Source organism: Elephas maximus, chromosome 5 (assembly GCF_024166365.1).
Source record: "Elephas maximus indicus isolate mEleMax1 chromosome 5, mEleMax1 primary haplotype, whole genome shotgun sequence".
Lineage (NCBI taxonomy): Eukaryota > Metazoa > Chordata > Mammalia > Proboscidea > Elephantidae > Elephas > Elephas maximus.
In genome coordinates, this window is record NC_064823.1 from 53076870 (window position 1) to 53104049 (window position 27180).

Genomic DNA, 27180 nt, shown 5'->3' on the forward strand with positions numbered 1-27180 from the left:
CTATAGGGCTGCTATGAGTCAGAACCGACTTGACGGTAATGGGTTTGGTTTGGGTTTGGTATGGCCATTAAAAGTCATATACAAGAATGATTATAGACACCTTTTTTTTTTTAATGGTCAAAAACTGGAAACAACCTAAATGTTCAGCAAAACTAGAAAAGATAAGTTGTGATATAGTCATAGAATACTATACAGAAACGAGAATGAACTAACTTCAAATGCAGGCGATGATATAGATAAAACTCACGAACAAGGATGAATGAAAGCATATAGGCACAACAGACTGTAATTTTGTGACTTGTACAAAAAAATTTACAAAAAAAAAAAAAGACAGTATTCACAAACTGGCAAAATTAACCTGAAGTGATATTTTTCAATTGTAGCGATAGTTACTGGGTGGCACAAACAGTTTCTGCTTGACTACTAACCTCAAGTTTGGTGGTTCAAACCCACCCAGCAGTGCCATGGACAAAAGGTCTAACAATCTGCTTCCATAAAGATTTCAGCCCAAGAAAACCCTATGGAGCAGTTCTACTTTGTAATATGTGGGGTCACCATGAGTCAGAATCACTTCAATGGCAACAGATTTGATTTCTTTTTTTTTGTAGTGATAGTAATCTAAGGATATTGATGAAGAAGGAACAAATGTTAGAAATCTATGTATTCACCTGAGAAATGGGAGATATACATGTAAAATTCACTGAATTGTACACTTGAGACTTGTGCACCTTGAAAATGTATGTCGTACTCCAATTAAAAATACTTTTTATATTGACATCAAGGCACACCTGCCTTGAAGAGAAAAAGGATCAAGAGGTCAAAACAGCTAAACAGGAAACCTGGAGGGCATCTAGAAGGGAGCAGAAAGTCTCAATCCCCATGGCCTGGACGGAGCATAGAGGAACCTGGGGTATCTCTGAGCTGATGAGTATATAAAAATTTTTGTTCTTTCTCCTCCCTGTGCTGCCACTGCTCCTGTAGACAATTTATTTCTTATTTCTTGCCTTTCCTCTTGAATTTTTGCCTAGCTACAGTGGATGGAAGGTAGAAGCAGAGCTTCGGATTAGAGGAGAATTCTGATTTATTATACTATGGTTTCTGCTCCAACCGTAATGAATTGGTAGGCCGTACTTATTTTACACTTAAATATCACAAAAGTCTAAAGTAAAGGGTTTTATATGTGGTCCTTATAGAGTCTTTTTAAATTATAGTTATGCTTTTCCAATTTATTATTTTATCTTGAACTACAAAGAAATGTTAGAAGAGACTTTAGCACCCTCTTCAATGATAGTTGGAGATGTTTATAGAAGTCACCTGAAGGATTTTTTTTTTTTTTAATGAAGAAAAATCATTAATAACCATTTAGCGGTTATTCCCCTGGAATGTCTTCACAGTTGCGAATTTAGGTTGATCCTATAGCCAAGACTCTGAAATACTACTTTAAAATGCAACACAGTAAAGTGGCTATCATTGTGAAGGCTAAAAATGAACATTTACAGAATGACTGAAATTATTTTCCTAATACCATGCAAATGAATATTTGTGGTTTAGGATAAAACTTTCAGAGTTGTACCTCAGACAACTTACATTAGGATGAAGATTAAGTCCTCTGGAACAAAATGTGAGAGAATTTGAAGTGGTTCTAGTGATGACAAAAATACTTTTACCAAAGTTTGGAGTAGAATTTAGCTGTTGGTTTTTGTATTTTCTACATTGAAGAATTTAAAATTGGTTCATAAAATATTGAAAGCAAAAAATCTTTAAAAAGCAACATCGGACAATGTCAACTACATTCTTCAGAAGTTTATGTACTCAAGTTGGGCGGAAACCTCTTTCCTCTTTGGGCAAATAGAAGATTTCCATAGATTCACCATCATCTTACATATGCATATATAATAAATTTCACACTGGAACTTAAAAGGGAAACAAATATTTCAAACACTGCTCAATGATTATATTGAATTCTCGTTTAACACGTCATCATCTTTACATCGTGTTTCTGAATGTATGTTCCCAGGAGAGAATTGTGCAAATATCTAAATGTCTGAGCTTGTTGTTATTGTTGTTGTTGGGTGTCGTCGAGTCAGTTTTTGACTCATTGTGACCCCACGTGACAGAGTAACTGTCCCATGGGGTTTTCTTGTCTATAATCTTTATGGGAACAGATTGCCAGGTCTTTTCTCCTGTGCAGCCACTGGTTGGGTTCAAACCTCCAGCCTTACGGTTAGCAGCTGAGCACTTAGCCATTGCACCACCAGGGCTCCTTTTTGTGCTCTAACCTAAATGCAATAAACAAAGCTAACTATACTGAAGTTAAAAGTACTACTATTGAAGAATAGTAATATGTGGTTCATACTCAAAAAAAAAAAAATAATACGGTAAGAAGAATGTGGCTGAATCATTCTCTGAGGTTAAGTTCCCATTAAGTGCTGATAGTAAACCTAGGTATCTGCTTATATTCATTTCCTAGGTCTGCCTTAACAAAGTACCACAAACAGGGTGGCTTCAAACCACAGAAATGTATTGTCTCACAATTCTCAAGGCAAGAAGTCTGAAATCAAGGTGTCAGCAGGGCCATGCTCTCTCTGAAAGTTCTACGGGAAGATAGCCCCTTGCCTCTTCCTGGCTTCTGGTGGCCCTGTCAATCCTTGGTGTCCCTTAGCTTATAAATGTATCACTTCAACTTTTGCCCCCATCTTCACATGGCTGTCTTCCCTGTGTCTCTCCCCCTGGCCCACCACCAAGGACCACTAATGTTGAATTAGGACCTCCCCCATTTCTGTATGATCTCATGTTAACTAGTAACATCTTCAAAGATCTTATTTCCAAACAAGGGCACATTCACAGGTACCAGAGTTTAGGACTCTGACATATCTTTTAGGCAATAAAATTTAATCCATAATGCTGCTCTTAGAGCATCTTCAGTCTGTTGTTCAGAAGATGTTAAGTACTGATAGTAAACCTAGGTATCTGCTTGTATTCGTTTCTTAGGTCTGCCTTAACAAAGTACCACAAATGGAGTGGCTAAGGAATCAGGGAAGTAATATTAGTAGAACTGGTAGGAATGTCATCTCTAGGATCAGGCTGCCAAAGTACAAAACCTTGCTCTGTTTCTGCATCTGTAAAATGGGGATGATAATACTACCCACCTCTTTAAGCTTTTATGCATACTAACTGATAAAATATGTGCAAAGGAGTTAGAAAAGTGCCTTACAAAGAGGCAGGTGCTCAATAAATGTTAGCTATTATATTTTAGTCTTTTCCTTTCATTCAAAACAATCGCATCCTCTTTTTTCCCCATAAAGGATTTTGTAGAGCATCAGAAAATGAACACAATGAAATACCATAGAAACCTAATAGAGCAGAAAATTGAAATGTAGAGACATGAAAATAAGTTTATTTTAAGCAGAACGCTACATGTCATAGATTAGGCTAATGATGAGTTTAGTTCCTTTAGTGGATCTGTGGGTGCCAGCTCACACATCCAAGAAGCCAAATCTCTGATGTGACAGGTTTCTTCCTTCTTGCCCTCCTACCATTTCAAATAATGCTCACTGGCTTGACACAGCTGAGGTAAGCATTAATGAAATTCACATAAAACACCTCTCTATTTAGAAATGGTCAAAGTTGGATCCTGGGAAAATACATAAGCAACACCTCCACTTAAAGGATTTTGAACAGCACGTTAATGATACAGCAGCATATGAAACTATAATTAAAAGTAGTTTCCATTTTCCACAAAGCATTGCAAGACCACAGTAGATGAATGAAAGCGAAACATCCTGTGTTCCAGGAAGAACAGGCAGGACACGTTACGGTCTGTAAACACTGCCCATTCTTTTAGTTGGCAAGAGATTGCTTTTAGTCCAAACAACATTCTTCAGAAGTTCCTGGGCCTCTGGGATCCCCTGACTTGCAGCAACATTAAGGAGCATCTCTACATTCCTAGGAGAGGCAGTTATTTGTTAGTGTAAAGAAAGAGAAAACCAAAAGCACCTGTATGTCCCAAGTATTCAGGCTAAGGGCCAGGCTAACTCTTGTTTAGACTCATGCTAAGGGACTGAGGGGAATGCATGTCATTTCATCTGGGTTGCGCCATGAGTGTCTTCATAATAAAATCAGAGCTACCCAAAGAAATAGTCTTAGAACATCAGAGCTCAGCTGGATTCTTTTGCCCTATTTAGAAGTTTTTTTCAAGCCAAGAGTCTTAAGTAATGTCTGGGACCCCCTCTCTTGCAAGCAAATTCTATATTTTGAGTTGAGAGTGTTAACTAGAGAGAGACTCCGTTCAACCTGTCCACTCGGCAGCTGTCAATTGGAAAAAAAAAAAAATTTAACTTGGCTGCCTCAAAATGGTCATTTCAAAATTTCATTACCAAGTAATATGTGCAACCAACATCCCTGACTATAATAGCAATTTCCAAGGCTTCCCCAGCCTTCAGCCCCTCACTGAGCCTCCCACTGTCTGACCTCTGTCTACCCCTCAGCCTGCGCAAGGAGGTTAAGGAACAGAGTAAGAGGATCCAGGGACAGGGTAAACCTTGGGGGTTGGTCCTACACATTACTTGGTGATGAAATATATGTCAGTTGCATTACTTTTAAAAAAAAAAAAAAAAAGCTGAAAGTTGAATGGTTTATTTTTAGGGGCACTATCATAATGCCTCTGACTCAAAATAGCTGCATAAAAATATCACAGACTCCGAAATATTTAAAAAAAAAAACTCAGAAAAACTTCTCCACAGAAAGTGCAGCATTTCTCTTGATGACTGCTGAGTAATCAGAAGGGGATTATTCCAATGGACACGAGGAGAATTCGTGTCCAGAGGGAGCTATCTACCTTATATTCTTACCTGTACCATTCTTTTTATAAAACTGTGCTTTAAGACTATAAAGATGTCACCCAAGGAAGTCTTAGGAATTCACAGGAGAGTTTTAGGACCATGAAATAACCTGGCCTTTCATTTCAGGCTCCCTGGATGCTTTAAGAATTTAATTAGTGGGATCGATGCACATATATGCATCTTGAATTCTCTTGCTTTCTGACTTTCATCACAACTCATGGCAATTTAAGTACATAAAGAAGCAAGAGTAATAAGTGAGCTATATATAAAATTCTTTTGACTGTCAATTGGAGGTAATACATAGGACAGGTTTAGAAGGAATGACATCTCAGCTGGAAGGGGAAAGACAGCTAATGTCATTACTCCATCTCCATGGAACCAGTCATGTTTCTCAGCTTTCCCACCGCAAGGTTAAAGGAAGCATGAGGATGGTCCTGCTGGGAGGCTTTTCTAGAAAAGAAAAAGGAGATACCGATGAGGAGGAAAAAACAGGTAATGAAAACAAGAAAAAAACCCTGTGAAAACATCCCCTTCATAAGATCAAGAACAACATCAATAAAAATGTGTACCATTATTGGAAACCATTACTTACATCTTATCACAAATAGATGTGATAAGTCTTCTCATTAAAAATGTTTCTCTTACTAGAAACAAGTATATTGCTTTAAAAAAAAATGAATCACTTATTTCCTCCAAACCAAATCACCAGCTTTTCCAAATATTAGTATAACTATGTGTTGCTTCTCTCCAAGTTATACAGGAAATCAAAATCTGGGAAAAGACCATGTGGGAATGTTAGGAATTCAGTAACATGTAACCTGATTCTAAAGCCCTATTTCCAATTGCTGAAATACAAATGTAATACACCAGTGCTGTTCAGTAGAGCTTTCTGCAATGAAACAGTCTATATCTCTGCTGTCCAAAACAGTACCCACTAACCACATGTGACTATTGAACACTTGAAATGTAGAGTGTGTAACTGAGGAACTAAATTTCTAACTTTATTTAATTTTAACTCATTTAAGTTTAAATGGCCACACGTGACTGGTAATGACCATATTAGACAGTGCAGATAATACAAGTATCGCCTTGTTACTTTGCAGGTCTTCCCATACTAATTACGACTGATTAAGGGGAAAAATCAGAGATACAATAAAATACACAAAGTTTATTTTAATGCGTAAAATTTTTGAAAATTGAGTAAGAAAATGACAAAAGCCAATGTAAAAATGTGCAGACTGCATAAATAGGTAATCGGCAGGAGAAAAATAAAAATTATTTCCCTATAATAAAAGACATCGGGGGAAAAAATGTTCAACTTCACAAATGCTAAAAATGAAAAAATTTAAATGAAACATCCCATGTTGTTATTCAAGTTGGCAAAAATTAGCAAATGATTAAAACCAATATTGACAAGACTATGAGGAATTTAAGGAGCCCTGGTGGTGCAGTGATTAAAGCAATCAACTGCTAACCAAAAGGTAGGTGGTTCAAAGCCACCAGTGGTTCTGAGGGAGAAAGATATGGCCATCTGCTTCTGTAGAAATTTACAGCCCTATGGGTTCACTATGAGTCAGAATCAACGGCAGTGGGTTTCATTGGTTTAGTATGAGTAATTTAGCATCTATACTAAAGTGAACCTGTACAATCTTTCAGGAGAATTTGGCAATGTGTATCAACAGCCTAGAAGTGATCCTTGTCTGACCTGATAATTCCTTTTTTAGTGATTTTTAGTAAGGAAATAACTAGATGTCTAAAAAGATGTATATGGAAGGCTCTTCGTGATTGTAAGAATCTAGGAAAACTATGCATAGAATAGTGAAATCTTGAAGTAAATTAAGGTATATTGTACATAAGTTAATTGATTAAAGTCTGGAAGAATATTTCTCAAATATCAAAAGTAGTTATTGTTGTGTTGGGGGATACACACGATTTTTTTGCTTTTGTTTTTTTTTTTACAGTGTTTTCCTCATTAAGCATAAGTTGTTCTATAAGTCATGAAAGAAACTATAAATTACATTTTAAAAATATACAGGGGTAAATATTACCTTTGTAATGCTTTCCCCACCCCACCTCCAACTGTGGAAGCCATCACTGAACAAAAACAATGGGAAGACTTTTCAAACCAGCCTTCAATCATTTTTCAAACCAGCCTTCAATCGAATGGTCTCTTGTAAGGGCTGAGCTTACAAAATGCTGTTTAGAGTAGCATTCCTCAAACTTTGATGTGCATACTAGTCGCCCCAGGATCTAGTTAAAATGCAGATTCTGGCTCAGTAGATCTGGGGCCTCAGATGCAGCATTTCTCACATGTGCCCACCTGCTGGTGGTGGTCTGCTCTCCAAGTAGCAAGAGTTTTGGCCAAGTATTGTTAATCACCAACCACACTTTGTTACTTTGGAACCATGTCACTCCCTTCCTGATGCTCAAAGGTGTTTCTTCGGTTGGCAGGTGAACTTTATTAGAGCAACCATTTTAAGCTTTGTGTTGGAATATATTCTTGAACTAGCTTCTGCTGGTTTTCATTCACTTTTATGAACCATTATAGACTTCTAGAGCAGTGGTTTGACCTGACTGTACATTATAGCCACCTGGGGAGCTTTTTTCTAATCAATTAAGTCAATCTTTGTTGGGGGGAGTGGAAGCTGAGCATCTATATTCTTCAAACATCCCCAGTTGATTCCTACATGTTGGCAAATTTGGGACGGACTCTTCTAGAAAGAAGAGAAAAGAAAGAGAACACTTGAGAAGGATGAGCTCATCAATACATGAATAACGGCAAAGCAATACCTGTGCTCAGTTTTCTCTGAGATAACTGTGATGGTTCATTTTATTTATCAACTTGGCTAGGTTGCAATGCCCACTTGTTTGGTCAAACACCAGTCTAGATGTTGCTGTGAAGGTTATATTGTTGACGCGATTAACGTTTACAGTTAGTTGACGTTAAGTAAAGGAGATCGCCCTAGATAATGGGAGTGGGTGTCATCCAATCAGTTGAAGGCCTTATGAGCAAAAACAGTGGTTTCTGAAATAAGAATTCTGTCCCTCTAGACTGTAACATAAAAATACTGCCAGAGTGTCCAGCTCTGCCCTACTGATTTCAGACACAAGACTATCAGTGCTTCCAGCCTGTCACCTGACCTATGAATTTTGGATTTGCAAGTCCACACAATAGCATCAGCAAATTCCTTAAAATCAATTAATCAATCCCTCTCTCTCTCTACCCCCTCTATTGGTTCTGCTTCTCTGGAAAACCCTAACTAATACAATAATCAATCACTTCTCAGGATCATAAGGAACCCTTTACATCAGTACTATCCAGTAGAAATATAATGCAAACTACATATGTAATTTTAAATTTTCTGGTAACCACATTAAAAAATTAAAAATAGATAACATTAATTGAAATAATATATTTAACTCTGTATAAAATATATTATCATCCCAACATGTAATCAATACAAAAATTATTAATGAGGGATTTCTTCTTCCTTTTTTCATATGAAATCTTCAAAATCTGATGTGTAGTTTACACATACAGTGCATCTCAATTCATACTAGCCGTATTTTACATATGGCTACTGGCTACCGTATTAGATAATAAAGCTTTAAAGAATGCTATAGCAAAATTCCACTTTAGGGAATTTCTATCTTTAAATAAATTGAGGCTGCCATGAACTGGAAGCCAGTTCTCTATAATAAGTGAGTTTGGCCATACACCTATATTGCTATTAGTTTCTACCACTGACGGCATGTAGAATGAGTTTCTAGCATCTTATCAGTTGCCATTAAGTCAATGCTGACTCATGGAGACTGACCCGTGTGTTACAGTAGAACAGTGCTCCAGAGTTATCAACGGCTGATTTTTTAGAAGTAGATTACCAGGCTTTTCTTCCAAGGCACCTCTTCATGGGCTTGGTTTTCCGAATTTCCTTTTTTTTTAATTGTGTGTTGGGTGAAACTTTACAGAGCTAATTAGTTTCTCATTCAACAATTTATACACAAATTATTTTGTGACATTGGTTGCAATCCCCATGACAACACTCTCCCCTTCCACATCCCAATTCCCCATTTCCATCCATCCATTTTTCCTGACACTTCCTGCCTTCTCCTTATTGCTTTTGGGCAGATGTTGCCCTTTTGGTCTCATATACACCATTGAACCAAGAAGCATGTTCTTCGGCATGTTATTATTTGTTGTATAGACCTGTCTAATCTCTGGGTGAAGGGTGAACTTTAGGAGTGGCTTCAGTTCTGAGTCAAAAAGGTGTCCAGGGACCATAGTCTCAAGGGTTCTTCCAGTATCTGTCAGATCAGTAAGTCTGGTCTTTTTTTGTGTGTGTGAATTTGAATTTTGTACATCTTGTGGGTTTTAGAATTAGGACTATGTCAGATATGTTGTAGCCAATTTTTTTTTTCCAAGTCTGTAGGTTTTCTTTTTGCTCTTTTAGTGAAACCTTTTAATGAGCATAAGTTTTTAATTTTTAGGAGCCTCGGTTTTCCAATTTTTCAATTAGCAGCTGAATGCATTAACCATTTATACCATCCAAGGACTCCTTCTAGTGTCTTACAGCCTGCTTATTTTCATTCTCCAACCTCTACTTTTAAGGAGTCCTGGTGGTGCAGTGGTTAAGCACTCAGCTGCTAACCAAAAGATCAGAGGTTCGAATCCACCTGCCACTCCATGGGAGAAAGATGTGGCAGTCTGCTTCTGTAAGTATTTCAGCCTTGGAAACCCTGTGGGGCTGTTCTGCTCTATCCTATAGGGTCACTACAAGTAGGAATCGACTTGATGGCAATGGGTTTTTAACCTTTACTTAGAGTATGAAGTGGGATATTCGAGTGTCTGTTTCCAAAGCTATTCTTACTTTCTCAAACTGCAAATATGAGACGTTTTCCTTTGAGAGCCCAAAAGGCCAAAACTGCACTAGTAGAATCATGAAAGCTACCTGTGGAAGATTTAGCACACTGCATACAAATCAGTTGAATAAAATTTTAGGCTAGAAAAACAATGAGTAGGATATATTTCTACTTTTTAATTTTAATTTTAAATATGTCTCCTATGGGCAAGACTCAAAACTTCAGTAAACAGAGCAATAGTACCACTGTTAATAAATTACTGATGTTTTCAATCTTTCACTAGAATTATACATATTCCCCAAGGGGCTCTTTAAAACTAATCTACTGCTTTGCTTACATTGTATAGACAGTTTTTAAGAACATCGACCTCCATCACTACCACTCCTACGCCACCACCAATTAGAAAAAATAGAGACAATATCAAAACTCTCATAGTAAGAAAGTTCAGATCTCCGCTTTCTTTATTTCTAGGAATAAGCACCAAAATTGTTAGGTTTTATATTTCAGCACCTCCTGAAAAGGTTAATTCTGAGCTCTATTTTTTGGTAGATGCTGTCTTTCTTACCTAAACCAATGCATTGCCATCTCTTCATCCTTCATCACACCAGCTCCTGGGTGAAAACAAATGACATAACAGGGAAAAAGGACTCAGTTAACTGCTTAGTTAAAGCATCTATAAAGCTATAAGTATAGAAATCTAACCAGCAAATCCACCCTACCTCTCTTCCCTCAGTAGAATGGAATCCGGAGAAACAAAGATGGTACCTTTCAGGTATCTCTGGCCAACAATATGCTGAGCACTGGAGTACCCAAAACAAGCATAAAGATGTGCCACATGGAAGTGGAAGCTCTGGGAATACAGCCAGATGTAAAGTAGAGAGACCGTGGTTCCCATTATGATCAGGAGCTGCCAAATAATAACAATAAAAGAGGAATGAGAGCAAAAGTATGGAGATCTAATTCAGATTCAGGAGGATTACATTATATTCTATAAGAAAAACATTTTAGGATGAGATACATATGATTTAAAGATGAAGCAACCTCTTATATGCCTCTGTTGGGAAAAAGTATTTACTGTCACTAATATTTCAACTTATTTTTGGTGTGTCTAACACATACTATACTTGGGTGATGCAAGATAACAGTATTGGATGGTTAATTAGGATTAGATGCTGACCAATAGGCAGTTTTTGAAGGGGTAATAATTGAGGCAGAAGCATAGAGAAAGTGGAGAAAAGGGTGTATTTTTGTTGCTTTTGTGGGGGCATAGTGGGGGGTTGAGATTTGGTGGTTGTATTGGCCTTCCCTGCTCTCCACAGTCTAGAGAACCCATTGGTCCATTTTATCAATACAACTGGCTGCTTCTATAGACAAAGAAAGAAATTAAGACCTTTACACTACGCTTTTCTGTTTCTTCCCTAAGAAGGTCCAGGTGAGCAAATGGGACTCCAGAAAGTTAAGGAAGAGGAGCCCTCACAGCCTAGACCCCAGCCTAAGCTGACAATGTGAGGATATTTCCTAAGAGTCTGAGGATTAGCAGGAGCTTTACCATCACCCTTCTCTAGCACTTTGAACATGCTACCCTGTTCTCTTCAGGAAGCCTTCCGGTATGTGGTCCTTTCCCATCATGAGAAGCTTCTACCTCAGCAACAGACTGATGCCCAAAACAAGTTCATGTTGCCCAACAACCAAATCAGCATGGCTATTACTGTTCCCAGAGACATGGCAAAATCTTCTGAGATGGCTATTCATGCATGTGTTTGTGACTGAAAGGGAACTGAGTCCCATGGGGCAGCATGGAAATCCAGCAAGACCATAAAATACTCCACCAACATGGACAGCTCAGTTGCTTCAGACCCATCTCCTGGCCATATTCTGATGACTTCTAAGAAGAATCTCATATTCTGACAAAAATACAGTGGGATTGGTCATCTTCCTCTTTTAGGTGTGGTTCTACCTCTAGGCCATCACCCACCTGTCAGTTTGTTGTATTTTGGTGGCTTGCATGTTGCTATGAAGCTGGAAGCCATGCCACCAGTATTTCAAATACCAGCAGGGTCACCCATGGTGAACAGGTTTCAGTGGAGCTTACAGACTAAAACAGACTGGGAAGAAAGACCTGGCAAACTACTTCCAAATATTACCAGTGAAAACCCTATGGGCCACAACACACTATTGCCTTATATACTGCTGGAAGATGAGCCCCCTAGGGTGGAAGGCACTCAAAATATAGAGTGGCTGCAAAAATGGACTCGAGCATACCAAGACTGGAGGATTGCACAAGATTGGGCAACATTTTGTTTTGTTGTGCATGGGATTGCCATGAGCTGGAGCTGACTCGACAGCAACTAATAACAACTACTACTTCAAGAAGATGAGGAGACTGCTGTTTCTATCCTGAAAATCCTACTCTCCAGTGCAGGGAAAAATGATTCAGATCTATTGTTGATTCTAAGACCAAGATTTCAACACAAAAATTGATTTAAGCGAAAGCCGTTTAGCCAAACAAATCACTAGAGATTGAAAACATGGAAAGTAATAGAAGGTTTTTGCAGGCATTATTTCAGAATCTTTATAACTACAAAATAAAGATCATTAATTTTTTTATTAGTGATCATACAGAAAATATGAGAGCATAATATGGAAAAATGCAAGAGGATTTATTAAGTGGCATTGTTTAGCTATTTATACTCATAAAATACTTAAAGTTATATATTATTCTAAATAACTTCCACAATATAATTTCATTTTTGACAACATGTATCTTCCCTCACTATGGAATTGATGATCATTCACAATGATGTGTAGCTAAGTCTGTGTATAAGAGTTTTTGTGAGTGTGCGTGTAATGACAGTGGTGTTTGTTGTTGATGTTTTTTGTGTTGGGTTTTTGTTGTTGTATATGCAGTGGTAATATTTCGTTTAATTTTTAAAATTTTTATTTTTTAATCTTTTTATTAGGTTATCCAAAGTTATCTCTATTGCTCTGCTTTGTGAATAGACCTATAGTACAGGCAGTCCCAGGGTTACCAAGTAGCCCCTTTCCTAAGACTATCTTTAAGTCAAATTTGTAGGTAAGTCAGAACAAGTACATACAATTCTTATTTTGTGTCAGTTAGTTAAATGTTTGCCTTAGTACATAGCATATACCTACCTTTCTATCCATATAGGGTTGCTATAGGGTTGCTGTGAGTGAGAATTGACTCCATGACAATGTTGGTTTTTTTTTTTCCCTTGGTTTATGCATATGAAATACCTAAGAAACACTTTCAAATATACTAAAACATTTGAAACATAATAATACAATGTATGATAACACAGTAATAATAAAAGTAAATATACACAGTACTGTACTGAAGAGAGAGAATCTGTGTGTTTGTGTGTAGGTGTACAGTACTGTGAAAAAACATTAAAGAAACAGGCCTTAAAACAGCTGATGAACCTCTGAAGTCATGCAATGTTTTCATGAGCGTCACAAAGTAGTGTGTGCATTTGTCATTACAAATCATTGTATTTAACTCAAACGTTTCATATAATGGGCTTTATGGCAGTCCTTTCTTAAGTATGAATTTTCTGAAAGTCAGAGGTTCTTAACCCAGGGAATTACTGTACTTCTATACGTTATAGGATTTCACAGCAGATGAATGTCTGTTTCAAAGATTCCTCAAATCCTTTTTGAAATTGCTGTAATTCATTTATTCAGTATGTTTTTAATGTGATACACAGTGTTCTAGTAACTGAGGATAAAAAGGTGACAAGAATAAACATAATTCCCTGTCTTATTCTATCTAATATCATAATGGAGGTGGGGAAGTTAGGGGACAGACAATAAATTAAAAAAATAAGTAAAATATATGGTATATTGGATGGGAAATAAATGCCATAGAGAAACATAAAAATAGATGAAGGATGAGAAGTATTGTGAGGCAAGGGTTATACATTTTAAAAGGTGGACAAAGCAAGGTAGAAAAGGATGTATGTCAAAGAGATGTGTGGGTTTGGTTTTATCTAATGGAGTGAACCCTAATGAGATTTAAAGAATGCCTAGAAAGATTTGAATCATATTAGCAAAATGCTGCTAGCTTTAAAAGGAAAAAGATAGTATAAAATGAAAAGAGGCCATTGGAGCCCCAAATTTACCTTGCTGCAATGTAAAACAAAATTCTAACTCACAAAAAAAGACCAGACTTACTGGTCTGACAGAGACTAGAGAAACCCCAGGAGTAAGGCCCCTAGACACCCTTTTAACTCAGTACTTCACCTTTCAGCCAAAGATTAGACAGACCCATAAAACAAACAATAATACACATAGTTCAACCTTGTATATGAGACTAAATGGGCACATCAATTCAGAGGCAAGGACGAGAAGGCAGGAGGGGACAGAAAAGCTGGTAATGGGTAACCCAAGGTTAGGAAGGGGAGAGTGTTGACATGTCATGGGGTTGGCAACCAACTTACAAAACAATACGTGTATTAATCGTTTAATGAGAAACTAATTTGCTCTGTAAAACTCATCTAAAGCACAATAAAATAAAACAAGACAGAAGGTTAACTCTAGCTGTACAAAGATGAGAAGCTCAAAATGAGTAACACTGAAGCTTTCTGAACTTCATATGAAAAGAAGAAAAAGGGAAGCATATCCTGGAAACACACATTTATTAGGGTTGTAGGATATAACTTATTATAAGTTAAATAATATCCTAGAAATTTCCAACTACTACCTCAGCTATGTTACCTGGCAAGTTAATCTCTCTGTGCCTCAGCTTCTTCATCTGAAAAATGGAGTCAGTGATGGAAGGGAGTGGTTGTGGAAATTATAGCAGATAATGATTGTAAAGCATTTGCATGAGCCTCACACATACCAAGCACCATTAAAAGCTTTAACTGTAGAGGTGGGGCCAAGATGGCTGAGTAGTCCACACTTCCTGTGGTCCCTCTTACAACAAAGACCTGAAAAACAAGTTAATTAATTATATATGACAACCTTGGAGCCCGGAACATCAAGAAAAAGTTGACGGGTTGGACTGAGCAGTAGCGGGAGGAAGAGACAGTTCAGAAGCAGCAAAGATTTACCAGACCTCATCTGGCTGGCACCCTGAAGCCTGGATTGGCCAGCACTCAGAGACTGAGGCAAGCAGTAGCGCTAGGGATGCGTTTTCCACACTGGGAAAAACCAAGCGGTGGAGAGTCTGCACAAGCCTTCGGAACCAGGGAAAAACAACACTGAATCTTTAAAAGTTAAGGACAAATGTCTAACCTACCATGCAGGATCAAAAAAACCCTTCCCCCTCTGAGAAGTACCTCTCTCCCATTCACCCACCCCATCCCTGCTCTGCTCCAGACCTGGACTGGCTTCAGCAATTGCTGTGCCGCCTGTGCCAGAAGTGGGATCCTTCTCATGCCTCGACCCATTCTCCCAGCATTGGTGAGGGAACAAATTAACAAACAGGAAAAAATAATCTGCCATCTCCCCTAAGCCAGTACCTCAGGGCAGGAACAGCCCCTTTGCCTAGGCACAGGCATAAGGGGTCTATGGACATTGAATGTCTTTTACCCCTGCCTAGACCTGTGTGGGCCCATTTCAACAGTGTAGGCCCTCTTTAGCATAGTACAACAGAGTACATAACTGAAGCCTATTTTGTACTGCAATAGCTAATGGGAAATGGCAAATGCATGACATTTGACACCACTCTGCCCATTAAGCAGGGCCCTCACCTACACACATCAGAGGTCTGAGGACTGGGTGGCTCCAACAACTCCACCTAGCCACCCAAGGCACTGGTCCAAGAATAAGTGGTGCATCCTAGTCTACAGCCAACAGGCTTGGGTGCCCAAAGTCGGGCTGCAAAATCCACCCACCTATACGCTCTAGAGAACAAGAACACATCTTCTACCTAGGTACTCAGGGGCAGCTCTCAGCCCCCTACCTTGCTCGGAACATAACCCCCTACTGCAGCCAGATACCTGTGCCTGCTCCAATCACCCCTACATAGGCCTGCCCATTCTAGGACTGCAGGTGAAAGCCTGCACCACACATTCAGTGACAGAGGACCTGGATACCTGAGCTGAATTCTCACAAGAAAAGTAAATGGACTCCTGAGCTCACATACCTATTGGAGTTCTAACCACCTGCTGATAGGACATGAGAGCTTCAAAAATGCCAGTAATCAAAGTAGCTCACATGACCAGCATATTTGGGCATATCAAAGAAAATCAAAACAAGAAGCTAGGACACAGGAAGTGAACATAAAATAAATATAATAACTTACTGATTGTTCGTAGACAACAATCAGCACTTGACACCAACTTATTTGAGGAAAAATCAAATAAAAGTATTTCGAAAAATGAAGAAACCCTAACAATTACGTGGAATTTTATCAAGGGGATTAACCTACTAGTGATGGGAGTACCAGATCAGGAAGGGAGGGGAAGAGGAATAACAGAAACTACAGAGAGAATTGTTCAAGATTTGTTGGCAGAAAACTTCCTTGAAATCATGAAGGATGAGAAGATACCTATCCAAGAAGCTCCTTGAACCTCACACAGGGTAGATCCCAAAAGGAAGTCAACAAGATATATTGTAATTAAAATTGCCAAAAACAAAGATAAAGAGGATTTTAACAGTAGCTAGGGATAAATAAACCCTGGTGGTGTAGTGGTTAAGAGCTATGGCTGCTAACCAAAAGGTCAGCAGTTTGAATCCAAAAGGTACTCCTTGGAAACCCTATGGGGCAGTTCTACTCTGTCCTATAGGGTTGCTATGAGTCAGAATTGACTCGATGGCAATGGGTTTAGGGATAAATGAAAAGTTATCTACAAAGGAGAGTCAATAAGACCATGCTCTAACTATTCAGCAGAAACCAGGCAGACAAGAAGGCAATGAGATGACATATATAAAGCCTTGAAGGAAAAAAAACTGCCAGCCAAGAATTATATATCCAGCAAAACTGTATCTCAAACATGATGGTGAAATTAGGGCATTTCCAGATAAACAGAAGTTAAGGGAATTTGTAAAAACCAAACCAAAAAGCAAGAAATACTGAAGGAAGTCCTCCAGTTAGAAAATCAGTAGCATCAGATAACAACCTAAGACTAGAACACAGGGCAGAACAACCAGATATCAACCTAGATAAGAGAATCACAAAATAAATCAAAGCTATAACACTGAATGTAGGGAAACAGAGATGACAATATGTAAAAGATGACAACATTAAACCAAAAAAGAGAGACTAAATAATGCAGTCATACAACTTTCATATCGAGAGGAAGTCAAGGCGATATCAAGAAATAAAAGATTGGTTTAAACTTGGAAAAAATGGAGGTAAATTTTAAGATAATCACAAAGGAACAGTCTTACACATGCAAATAAAAAAGAAGAAAAATATAAAGACTCAGCAAATATAAAACCAATGACAATGAAAAAGATGAAAAGAAAGTACATAAAGCAAAACGACTCAGCACAAAAAATTAAGTGGGACAAAGAAACTGTCAACAACACACAAAAAAAGACATAAAAATGATAGCACTAACTCATAAAAAACTTATACCTATCAGTAATTATGCTGAATGTAAATGGACTAAATACACCAATAAAGAGACAGGCAGTGACAGAAGGGACAAAAAAACACAATCTCACAATCTGTCTATATGCTACCTACAAGACACATACCTTAGATTCCAAGACACAAACAAACTAAAATTCAAAGGACAGAAAAAATATATCAAGTAAACAACAATCAAAAAAGAGCAGGAGTGGCAATATTAACCTCTGACAAAATAGATTTTAAGACAAAATAAACCACAAAAGATAAGGAATAACACTATATAATGATTAAATGGTCAGTAATTACACCAAGAGGACATAACCATAATAAATATATACTCACCCAATGACAGGGCTCCAAAACACATAAAACAAAGTCCAACAGCTTTGAAAAGAGAGAGAGCTCCACAATGATATTAGGAGGCTTCAATACACCACTTTCGGTGAAGGACAGAACATCCAGAAAGAAGCTCACGAAAAGTCTAAATGCCACAATCAACCAAATTGATCTCACAGACATATACAGAACACTCTACCCAACAGCAGCTAAGTATGCTTTCTTTTCCAACGCACATGGACCATTTTCCAGAATAGACCACATATTAGGCCACAAAGCAAGCCTTAACAGAATCCAAAGCATTGAAATATTACAAAGCATTTTCTCTGGCCATAAAGCCATAAAAGTAGAAATCAATAACAGAAAAAGCAAGGAAAAAGAAAAAAAGTCAAATACATGGAAATTGAAGAAAACCTTGCTCAAAAACTACTGGGTTATAGAAGAAATCAAATACAGAATAAAGAAATTCACAGAATCAAATGAGAATGAAAACACATCCTACGAGAACCTTTGGGACAGAGCAAAAGCAATGCTTAGAGGTCAGTTTTTAGCAATAAATGCACACATTGAAAGAGAAGAAAAGGCCAAAATCAAAACATTAACCCTACAACTTGAACAAACAGAAAGAGAGCAGCAAAAGAACTCTGTGGACACCAGAAGAAAGGAAATAATGAAAATTAGAGCCAAAATAAATGAAAGAATAGACAGACAATCGAAAGAGTTAACAAGACCAAAATGTGGTTCTCTGAAAAGATCAACAAAACTGATAAACCACCGGCCAAACCGACAAAAGAAAAACAGGAGAGGAAGCAAATAACCAGAATAAGAAATGAGATGGGTGATATCACAACAGTCACAACTGAAACTAAAAGGATTATAACACAATACTATGAAAAATTATACTCCAACAAACATGAAAACCTAGAGGAAACAGACAAATTTCTAGAAACACACTACCTACATAAACTAACACAAACCAAGATATAAAAACTAAATAAACCTGTAACAAAACAAGAAATTGAAGACGTAATTAAAAAACTCCCAACAACAACAAAAAAGCCCTGGCCTTGACACCTTCATTGGTGAATTCTACGAAACTTTCGGAGAAGAGTTTACACCAGTACTACTAAAGGTATTTCAAAGCATAGAAAAGGATGGAATACTCCCAAACTCACTCTATGAAGCCAGCATAACCTGATACCAAAACCGGGTAAAGACACTACAAAAAAACAAAATTACAGACCGATATCCCTCATGAACACAGATGCAAAAATTCTCAACAAAATTCTAGCCAATAGAATTCAACAACATATCAAAAAAATAATTCACCACGACCAAGTGCGATTCATACCAGGTATGCAGGGACTATTCAATATTAGAAAAAGAATCGGTGTAATCCATCACATAAATAAAACAAAAGATAAGAACCACATGATCTTATCAATTGATGCAGAAAGGCATTTGACAAAGTCCAACACCCATTCATGATAAAAACTCTCAGCAAAATAGGAATAGAAGGAAAATTTCCCAGCATAATAAAGGGCACTTATACAAAGCCAATAGCCAACATCATCCTAAATGGAGAGAGTCTGAAAGCATTCCCCTTGAAAATGGGAACCAGACAAGGATGCCCTTTATCACCATTCTTATTCAACATCATGCTGGAGGTCCTACCCAGAGGAATAAGGCAAGAAAAAGCAATAAAGGGTACCCAAATTGGTAAGGAAGAAGTAAAAGTATCCCTATTTGCAGATCATATGATCTTATAACTACTGGAACTAATAGAAGATTTCAGCAAAGTATCAGGATACAAGATAAACATACAAAAATTAGTTGGATTCCTCTACACGAACAAAGAGAACTTCGAAGAGGAAATCACCAAATCAATACCATTTACAACAGCCCCCTAGAAGATAAATACTGAAGAATAAATCCAACCAGAGATGTAAAAGACCTATAAAAGAAATCTGCAAGACACTATTGCAAGAAACCAAAAGAGACCTACATAAGTGGAAAAACATTCCATGCTCATGGATATGAAGACTCAATATTGTGAAAATGTCAGTTCTACACAAAGTGATCTCCAGATACAATGCAATCCAGATCCAAATTCCAATGACATTTTTTAATGAGATGGAGAGACAAATCACCAACTTCATATGAAAAGGAAAGAGGCCCCAGGTAAGTAAAGCATTACTGAAGAAGAACAAAGTGGGCGGCCTCACACTACCTGATTTTAGAACCTACTATCTGCCACAGTAGTCAAAACAGCCTAGCACTGGTACAACAGATACACTGACCAAAGGAAAAGAATTAAGATTCCAGACTCAAATTCATCAACCTACAAGCAGCTGATATTTGACACAGACCCAAAGTCCATTAAATGGGGAAAAGGCAGTCTCTTTAACAAATGGTGCTGGCATAAGTGGTTATCCATCTGCAAAAAAAATGAAACAAGACCCATACCTCACACCATGTACAAAAACTAAGTCAAAATGGATCAAAGGTCTAAACATAAATCTAAAATGATACAGATCATGGAAGAAAAAATAGGGACAACACTAGGAGCCCTAATGCATCACATAAAGAGAATATGAAATATAACTAACAATGCACAAACACCAGAAGAGAAACTAGATAACTGGGAGCTGCTAAAAATCAAACACTTATGCTCACCCAAAGGCTTCACCAAAAAGAGTAAAAAGACAGCCTACAGACTGGGAAAAAAAATTTGGCTATGACGTATCCAATCAGAGTCTAATCTCTAAAATCTACAAGATACTCCAAACCCTCAACAACAAAAAGAGAAATAACCCAATTAAAAAATGGGCAAAGGATATGAACAGGCACTTCACTAAACAAGATATTCAGGCAGCTAACAGATATACAAGGATCATTAGCCGTTGGAGAAACGCAAATCAAAACTACAATGAGATACCATCTCATCCTAACAAGGCTAGCATTAGTCCAAAAAACACAAAATAATAAATGTTGGAGAGGTCGTGGAGACACTGGAACACATACACTGCTGGTGGGAATGTAAAATTTGAAAATCTATTTGGCACTTCCTTAAAAAGCTAGAAATAGAAGTACGATACAATCCAGCAATTCCACTCCTTGGAATATATCCTAGAGAAATAAGAGCCATCACACTAATAGATATATGCATACTCATGTTCACTGCCACACTGTTCATGATAGCAAAAAGATGGTAACAACCTAGGTGCCCATCAACAGGTGAATGGATAAGCAAATTATGGTATATACACACAAGGGAATACTATGCAACAATAAAGAACAATGATCAATCTGCAAAACATCTCACGACATGGATGAATCTGGAAGGCATTATGCTGAGTGAAAATAGTCAGTGGCAAAAAGACAAATATTGTATGAGACCACTATTAAAAGAACTCAAGAAATGTTTAAACACAGAAGAAAACATTCTTTGATGGTTATGAGGGTGGGAGGGAGGGAGAGGGGAATTCACTAACTAGATAGTAGACAAGAATTATCTTAGGTGAAGGGAAGGACAACACACAATACAGGAGAAGTCAGCAAACTGAACTAAACCAAAAGCTAAAATGTTTCCTGAACACAACCAAACACTTTGAGGGACAGGGTAGCAGAGGCAGGGGTCTGGGGACCATGGATTCAGGGGATATCTAGGTCAATTGGCATGACAAAGTTTATTAGGAAAATGTTCTGCACCCCACTTTGGTGAGCGGTATCCAGGGTCTTAAAAGTTTGCGAGTGACCATCTAAGATGTATCACTTGGTCCCATCCCATCTGGAGCAAAGAAAAATGAAGACAATCAAAGACACAAGAAAAATATTAGCCCAAGAGACAAAAGAGCCTCATAAACCAGACTCCATCAGCCTGAGACCAGAAGAACTAGATGGTGCCAGGTTACCACCAATGACCGTCTTGACAGGGAACACAACAGAGAGTTCCTTACAGAGCAGGAGAAAAGTGTGGTACAGAATTCAAATTCATGTAAAAAGACCAGACTTAATGGTCCAACTGAGACTAGAGGAACCCCAGAAGACATAGCCCCCAGACTCTCTGTAAACCCAGAATTAAACCATTCCCGAAGCCAAGTCTTCAGAGAAAGATTAGACTGGACTATAAAATATAAAATAATACTTGTGAAGAGTGTGCTTCTTAGTTCAAGTAGATATACAAAAATAAATGGGCAGCTCCTCTCCAGAGGTGGGATCACAAGGCAGAAAGGGATAGAAGCTGGTTGAATGGACACAGGGAACCCAGTGTGGAAAGGGGGAGTGTGCTGTCCGTTATAGGGATTGCAACCAGGGTCACATAACAGCATGTGTACACATTTTTGTACAAGAAATTAACTGGAGCTGTAAACATTCACCTAAAGCACAATAAATAAATAAATAAATAGCTTTAACTGTAATATAAAATTAAAAATTAATTTCAAAACACCAAAAAAAAAAAAAATTCAACTGACTGGAAGCTGATTAAGAAAACCCATCAGCAGCAAACACATCCTAACTTTCATGAAAAAAAGAAAGATGAATCAAAAGAATGGAACCAGGAAGCCAGAGGGGGGAGCCGAGGGCCTGGAAGAATTCTTCTCAGGCCTTGAGACCTAATCGATGAAATTCCAACATTCGCACAGCTGTTGTCGTTGTTGTTAGGTGCCGTCGAGTAGGTTCCGAATCATAGCGACCCTACGCACAACAGAACGAAACACTGCCCAGTCTTGTGCCATCCTTACAATCGTTGTTATGCTTGAGCTCATTGTCACAGCCACTGTGTCAATCCACCTCATTGAGGGGCTTCCTCTTTTCTGCTGACCCTGTACTCTGCCAAGCATGATGTCCTTCTCCAGGGACTGATCCCTCCTGACAACACGTCCAAAGTATTTAAGACCCAGACTCACCATCCTTGCCTCTAAGGACCATTCTGGCCACACTTATTCCAAGACAGATTTGTTTGTTCTTCTGGCAGTCCATGGTATATTCAATATTCTTTGCCAACACCACAATTCAAAGGCATCAACTCTTCTTCAGTCTTCCTTATTCATTGCCCAGCTTTCACGTGCACATGATGCGATTGAAAATACCATGGCTTGGGTCATGCACACCTTAGTCTTTAGGTTGACGTCTTTGCTCTTCAACACTTTGAAGAGGTCCTTTGCAGCAGATTTACCCAGTGCAATGCATCTTTTGATTTCTTGACTGCTGCTTCCATGGCTGTTGATTGTGGATTCAAGTATAATGAAATCCTTGACAACTTCAATCTTTTCTCCACTTATCATGATGTTGCTCATTGGTCTAGTTGTGAGGATTTTTGTTTCCTTTATGTTGAGGTGCAATCCATACTGAAAGCTGAGGTCTTTGATCTTCATTAGTAAGTGCTTCAAGTCCTCTTCACTTTCAGCAAGCAAGGTTGTGTCATCTGCATAACGCAGGTTGTAAATGAGTCTTCCTCCAATCTTAATGCCCCGTTCTTCTTCATATAGTCCAGCTTCTCGGATTATTTGCCCAGCAAACAGATTAAATAGGTATGGTGAAAAAATACAACCCTGACGCACACCTTTCCTGACTTTAAACCAATCAGTATCCCCTTGTTCTGTCCAAACAACTGCCTCTTGATCTATGTAAAGACTCCTCGAGAGCACAATTAAGTGTTCTGGAATTCCCATTCTTCTCAATGTTATCCATAGTTTGTTATTGATCCACACAGTCGAATGCCTTTGCATAGTCAATAAAACACAGGTAAACATCCTTCTGGTATTCTCTACTTTCAGCCAGGATCCATCCGACATCAGCAATGATATCCCTGGTTCCACGTCCTCTTCTGAAACTGGCCTAAATTTCTGGCAGTTCCCTGTCGATATACTGCTGCAGCCTTTTTTGATCTTCAGCAAAATTTTGCTTGCATGTGATATTAATGATATTGTTCTATAATTTCCACATTCGATTGGATCACCTTTCTTTATCTTTGCCCCTAATGGTTGGTACATAAATTTGAATAATAGTCGTATTAACTGGCCTTCCTTGTAGGCTTATGGACATTATCCTATCACTGACAGTGTTGTACTTCAGGATAGATCTTGAAATGTTCATTTTGATGATAAATGCAACACCATTCCTCTTCAAGTTGTCATTCCTGGCATAGTAGACTATATGATTGTCTGATTCGAAATGGCCAATACCAGTCCATTTCAGCTCACTAATGCCTAGGATACCGATGTTTATGCATTCCATTTCATTTGTGATGATTTCCAATTTTCCTAGATTCATACCTTGTACATTCCATGTTCTGATTATTAATTGATGTTTGCAGCTGTTTCTTCTCATTTTGAGTCCTGCCACATCAGCAAATGAAGATCCCGAAAGCTTGACTGCATCCACGTCATTAAAGTCGACTCTACTTTGAGGAGGCAGCTCTTCCCCAGTCATCTTTTGAGTGCCTTCCAACCTGGGGGGGGGGCTCATCTTCCAGCACTATATCAGACAATGTTCTCCTGTTATTCATAATGTTTTCACTGGCTAATGCTTTTTAAAGGTGGACTGCCGGGTCCTTCTTCCTCGTCTGTCTTAGTCTGGAAGCTCAGCTGAAACCTGTCCTCCATGGGTGACCCTGCTGTTATCTGAATACCGGTGGCATAGCTTCCAGCATCACAGCAACACTCAAGCCCCCACAGTACGACAAACTGACAGACACATGGGGGTTTTGCACAGCTAGATTTCAAAATTGCTATGAACCAGGGACTTCTTTGTGTCCCTTGTTTTCCCCTTTTGAACAGGAATGCTTGTGGCGGCTTTCCTATGCCTGGCCTACCGTTGTATTTTGGGGAGATGAGGGGGCAGATAACTTGTCTATTTAATTTCACAAGTTTACAGGTAAACTGTATTCAAGGAGCTGTACTTAAAGAACAATATCCACGGAGCCTCGTTCACACCTGGACGTGATTTAGAGGATAAAATTCTGAACTTCGTGGTGATGCTGTAATAGCATGAAACTTCTGGGGAGTTTGGGAGGTGGTAAGTATATTTTGCATACAGGAACAATGTGAAACATTGGAAACCAAAGAGCAGACTATGGTAGATAGCTTTTAAAATGGCTTCCAATGATCATTGCCTACTGGTATTTATGCCTTGTGTAAGCCCTCCCCTAGGCAGGACCTAGTGACTCACTTCTAACCAATAGAATAAAACAAGAGTTATAGGATGTCACCAAAACCAACTACATAATTTGTGGGATCCAATGCAAAACAAAAGTTCAGGGCCCTTAGTTCAAAAAAGTTGTTTAAGAATTTCAAGATGGCAACAGTAGAATATTAAACCTTCCTAAGTTCAGGGTTTTGTGTAACTACATAAATTATATGCCCATGAAGCTGACCATGGATGACACTTTTGAAATTCAATTATTAAAAGATCATAACACCTGTCCTTGCACACTTTCACTTTCTCTCTCATTCTCTTTCTCTTGATCACACCCTACTCTCGTAGAAGCAAGCTGCCCTGTTTTTAAATAAACTTATAAAGAGGGCACAGGTCCCTGGGTGGCACATATGGTTAAACACTTGACTACAAGCCCAAAGGTTGGAGGTTAGAACACACCCAGAGGTGCCTCTGAAGATAGGCTTGGTAATCTGCTTCCAAAAGATCACAGCCTTGAAAACCCTATGAACCAGTTCTACTCTGCACGCATAGGGTCACCATGAGTTCAAACTGACTCAACAGCAACAAACAACAACGATGGAAAGGGCCATGTGACAAGAATGTCTCCAATCAGTAGCCAGCAAAGACATGCGGCCTGCCAACAGCCACATGAATGAACCTGGAAGAGTCTTGAGATGGCTGCAGCCCTGGCTGATAGTTTGATTACAGCCTTATAAGATACTCTGGGAAACCCTGGTGGCATAGTGGTTAAGAGCTATGGCTGCTATCCATAAAGGTCTGCAGTTCGAATCCATGAGGCGCTCCTTGGAAACCCTATGGAGCAGTTCTACCCTGTCCTATAGGGTCACTATGAGTTGGAATCGATTCGATGGCAATGGATAGGATACTCTGAGCCAGAGAGGCTCTCAGCTAAGCTGATCCTGGATTCCTGATCCACATATATTGCTGAGATAATAAATATGTTGGGGAAGTATTTCCTGGAGTTTTTAGGCATGACTGGAAATCATGTCAAGGACATTGTTTTTGTTTTTAGGTGCCATCAATTCAGTTCTGACTCATAGGCAACCCTGTGTACAACAGAACGAATCCCTCTTCCGTCCCACGTCATCCTTACAATCGTGGCTATGTTTGAACCCATTGTTGCAAAGACTGTGTCAATCCATCTTGTTGAGGGTCTTCCTCTTTTTCACTGACCCTCTACTTTACCAAGCTTATGTCCTTCCTGATAACATGTCCAAAGTACTTAAGACAATGTCTAGCCATCCTCGCTTCTAAGGAGCATTCTGTCTATACTTCTTCCAAGACAGAATTGCTCACCTTTCTGGCAGTCCGTGGTATATTCAATATTCTTCCCCAATACCATAATTCAAGGGCGTCAATTCTTCTTCAGTCTTCCTTATTCACTGTCCAATTTTCACATGCATATGAGGCAATTGAAAATATCATGGCTTGGGTCAGGTGCACCTTAGTCCTCAAAGTGACATCTCAGATTTTTAACTCTTTGAAGGGGCCTTTTGCAGCAGATTTGGTCAATGCAATATGTCATTTGATTTCTTGACTGCTGCTCTTGACTGCTGTAGATCCCAAAAAAAAAAAAGAAATCCTTGACAAACTTCAATCTTTTCTCCGTTTATCATGATGTTGCTCATTGGTCTAGTTGTGAGGATTTTTGTTTTCTTTATGTTGAGGTGTAATCCATATTGAAGGCTGTGGTCTTTGATCTTCATCAGTAAGTGCTTCAAGTCCTCTTCAATTTCAGCAAGCAAAGCTGTGTCATCTGCATATCACAGGTTGTTAATGAGTCTTCCTCCAATCTTAATGCCCCATTCTTCTTCATATAGTCCAGCTTCTTGGATTATTTTCTCAGCATACAGACTGAATAAGTATGGTGAAAGGATACAATCCTGACGCACATCTTTCCTGATTTTAAACCATGCAGTATCCCCTTTTTCTGTTCAAACAGCTGCCTCTTGGCCTATATACAGTTTCCACATGAGCACAATTCCCATTCTTCACAATGTTATACATAATTTCTTATGAATCTCCACAGTCAAATGCTTTTGCATAGTCAACACAGGTAAGCATCTTTCTGGTGTTCTCTGCTTTCAGCCAAGATCTATCTGACCTCAGCAATGATATCACTTATTCCATGTCCTCTTCTGAATCCAGCTTGAATTTCTGGCAGTTACCTGTTGATGAACTGCTTGGAGCAGCTTTTGAATTATCTTCAGCAAAATTTCACTTATATGTGATACTAATGATATCGTTTGATAATTTCCACATTCTGTTGGATCACATTTCTTTGGAATGGTCACAAATATGAATCTCCTCTTGTCAGCTGGCCAGTAGCTGTTTTCCAAATTTCTTGGCATAGATGGGTGAACGATTCCAGTGTTGCATCCATTTGTTGAAACATCTCAGTTGGTATTCTGTCAATTT

General features: G+C 38.5%; 1 protein-coding gene across 7 annotated transcripts in view; it reads right to left on the reverse strand.

Moving 5' to 3' along the window:
- Positions 1–1631: 1631 nt before the first annotated feature.
- The window catches only part of LOC126076929 (secretory immunoglobulin A-binding protein EsiB-like), a 48426-nt gene continuing 22877 nt past the window's right edge, over positions 1632–27180 (reverse strand). For 6 of the 7 annotated variants that reach the window (XM_049885636.1, XM_049885638.1, XM_049885635.1 and 3 more), the window contains 4 exons: positions 10467–10608; positions 10267–10312; positions 5205–5291; positions 1632–3945 (listed from right to left, as the gene is read on the reverse strand). In XM_049885636.1, the coding sequence (XP_049741593.1) occupies positions 3813–3945; positions 5205–5291; positions 10267–10312; positions 10467–10608 (408 nt within the window). In that variant the 3' untranslated portion in view covers positions 1632–3812. Of the gene's footprint in view, positions 5292–10266; positions 10313–10420; positions 10609–27180 lie in introns of all 7 variants that reach the window. The other variant, XR_007517623.1, reaches the window with a different exon arrangement.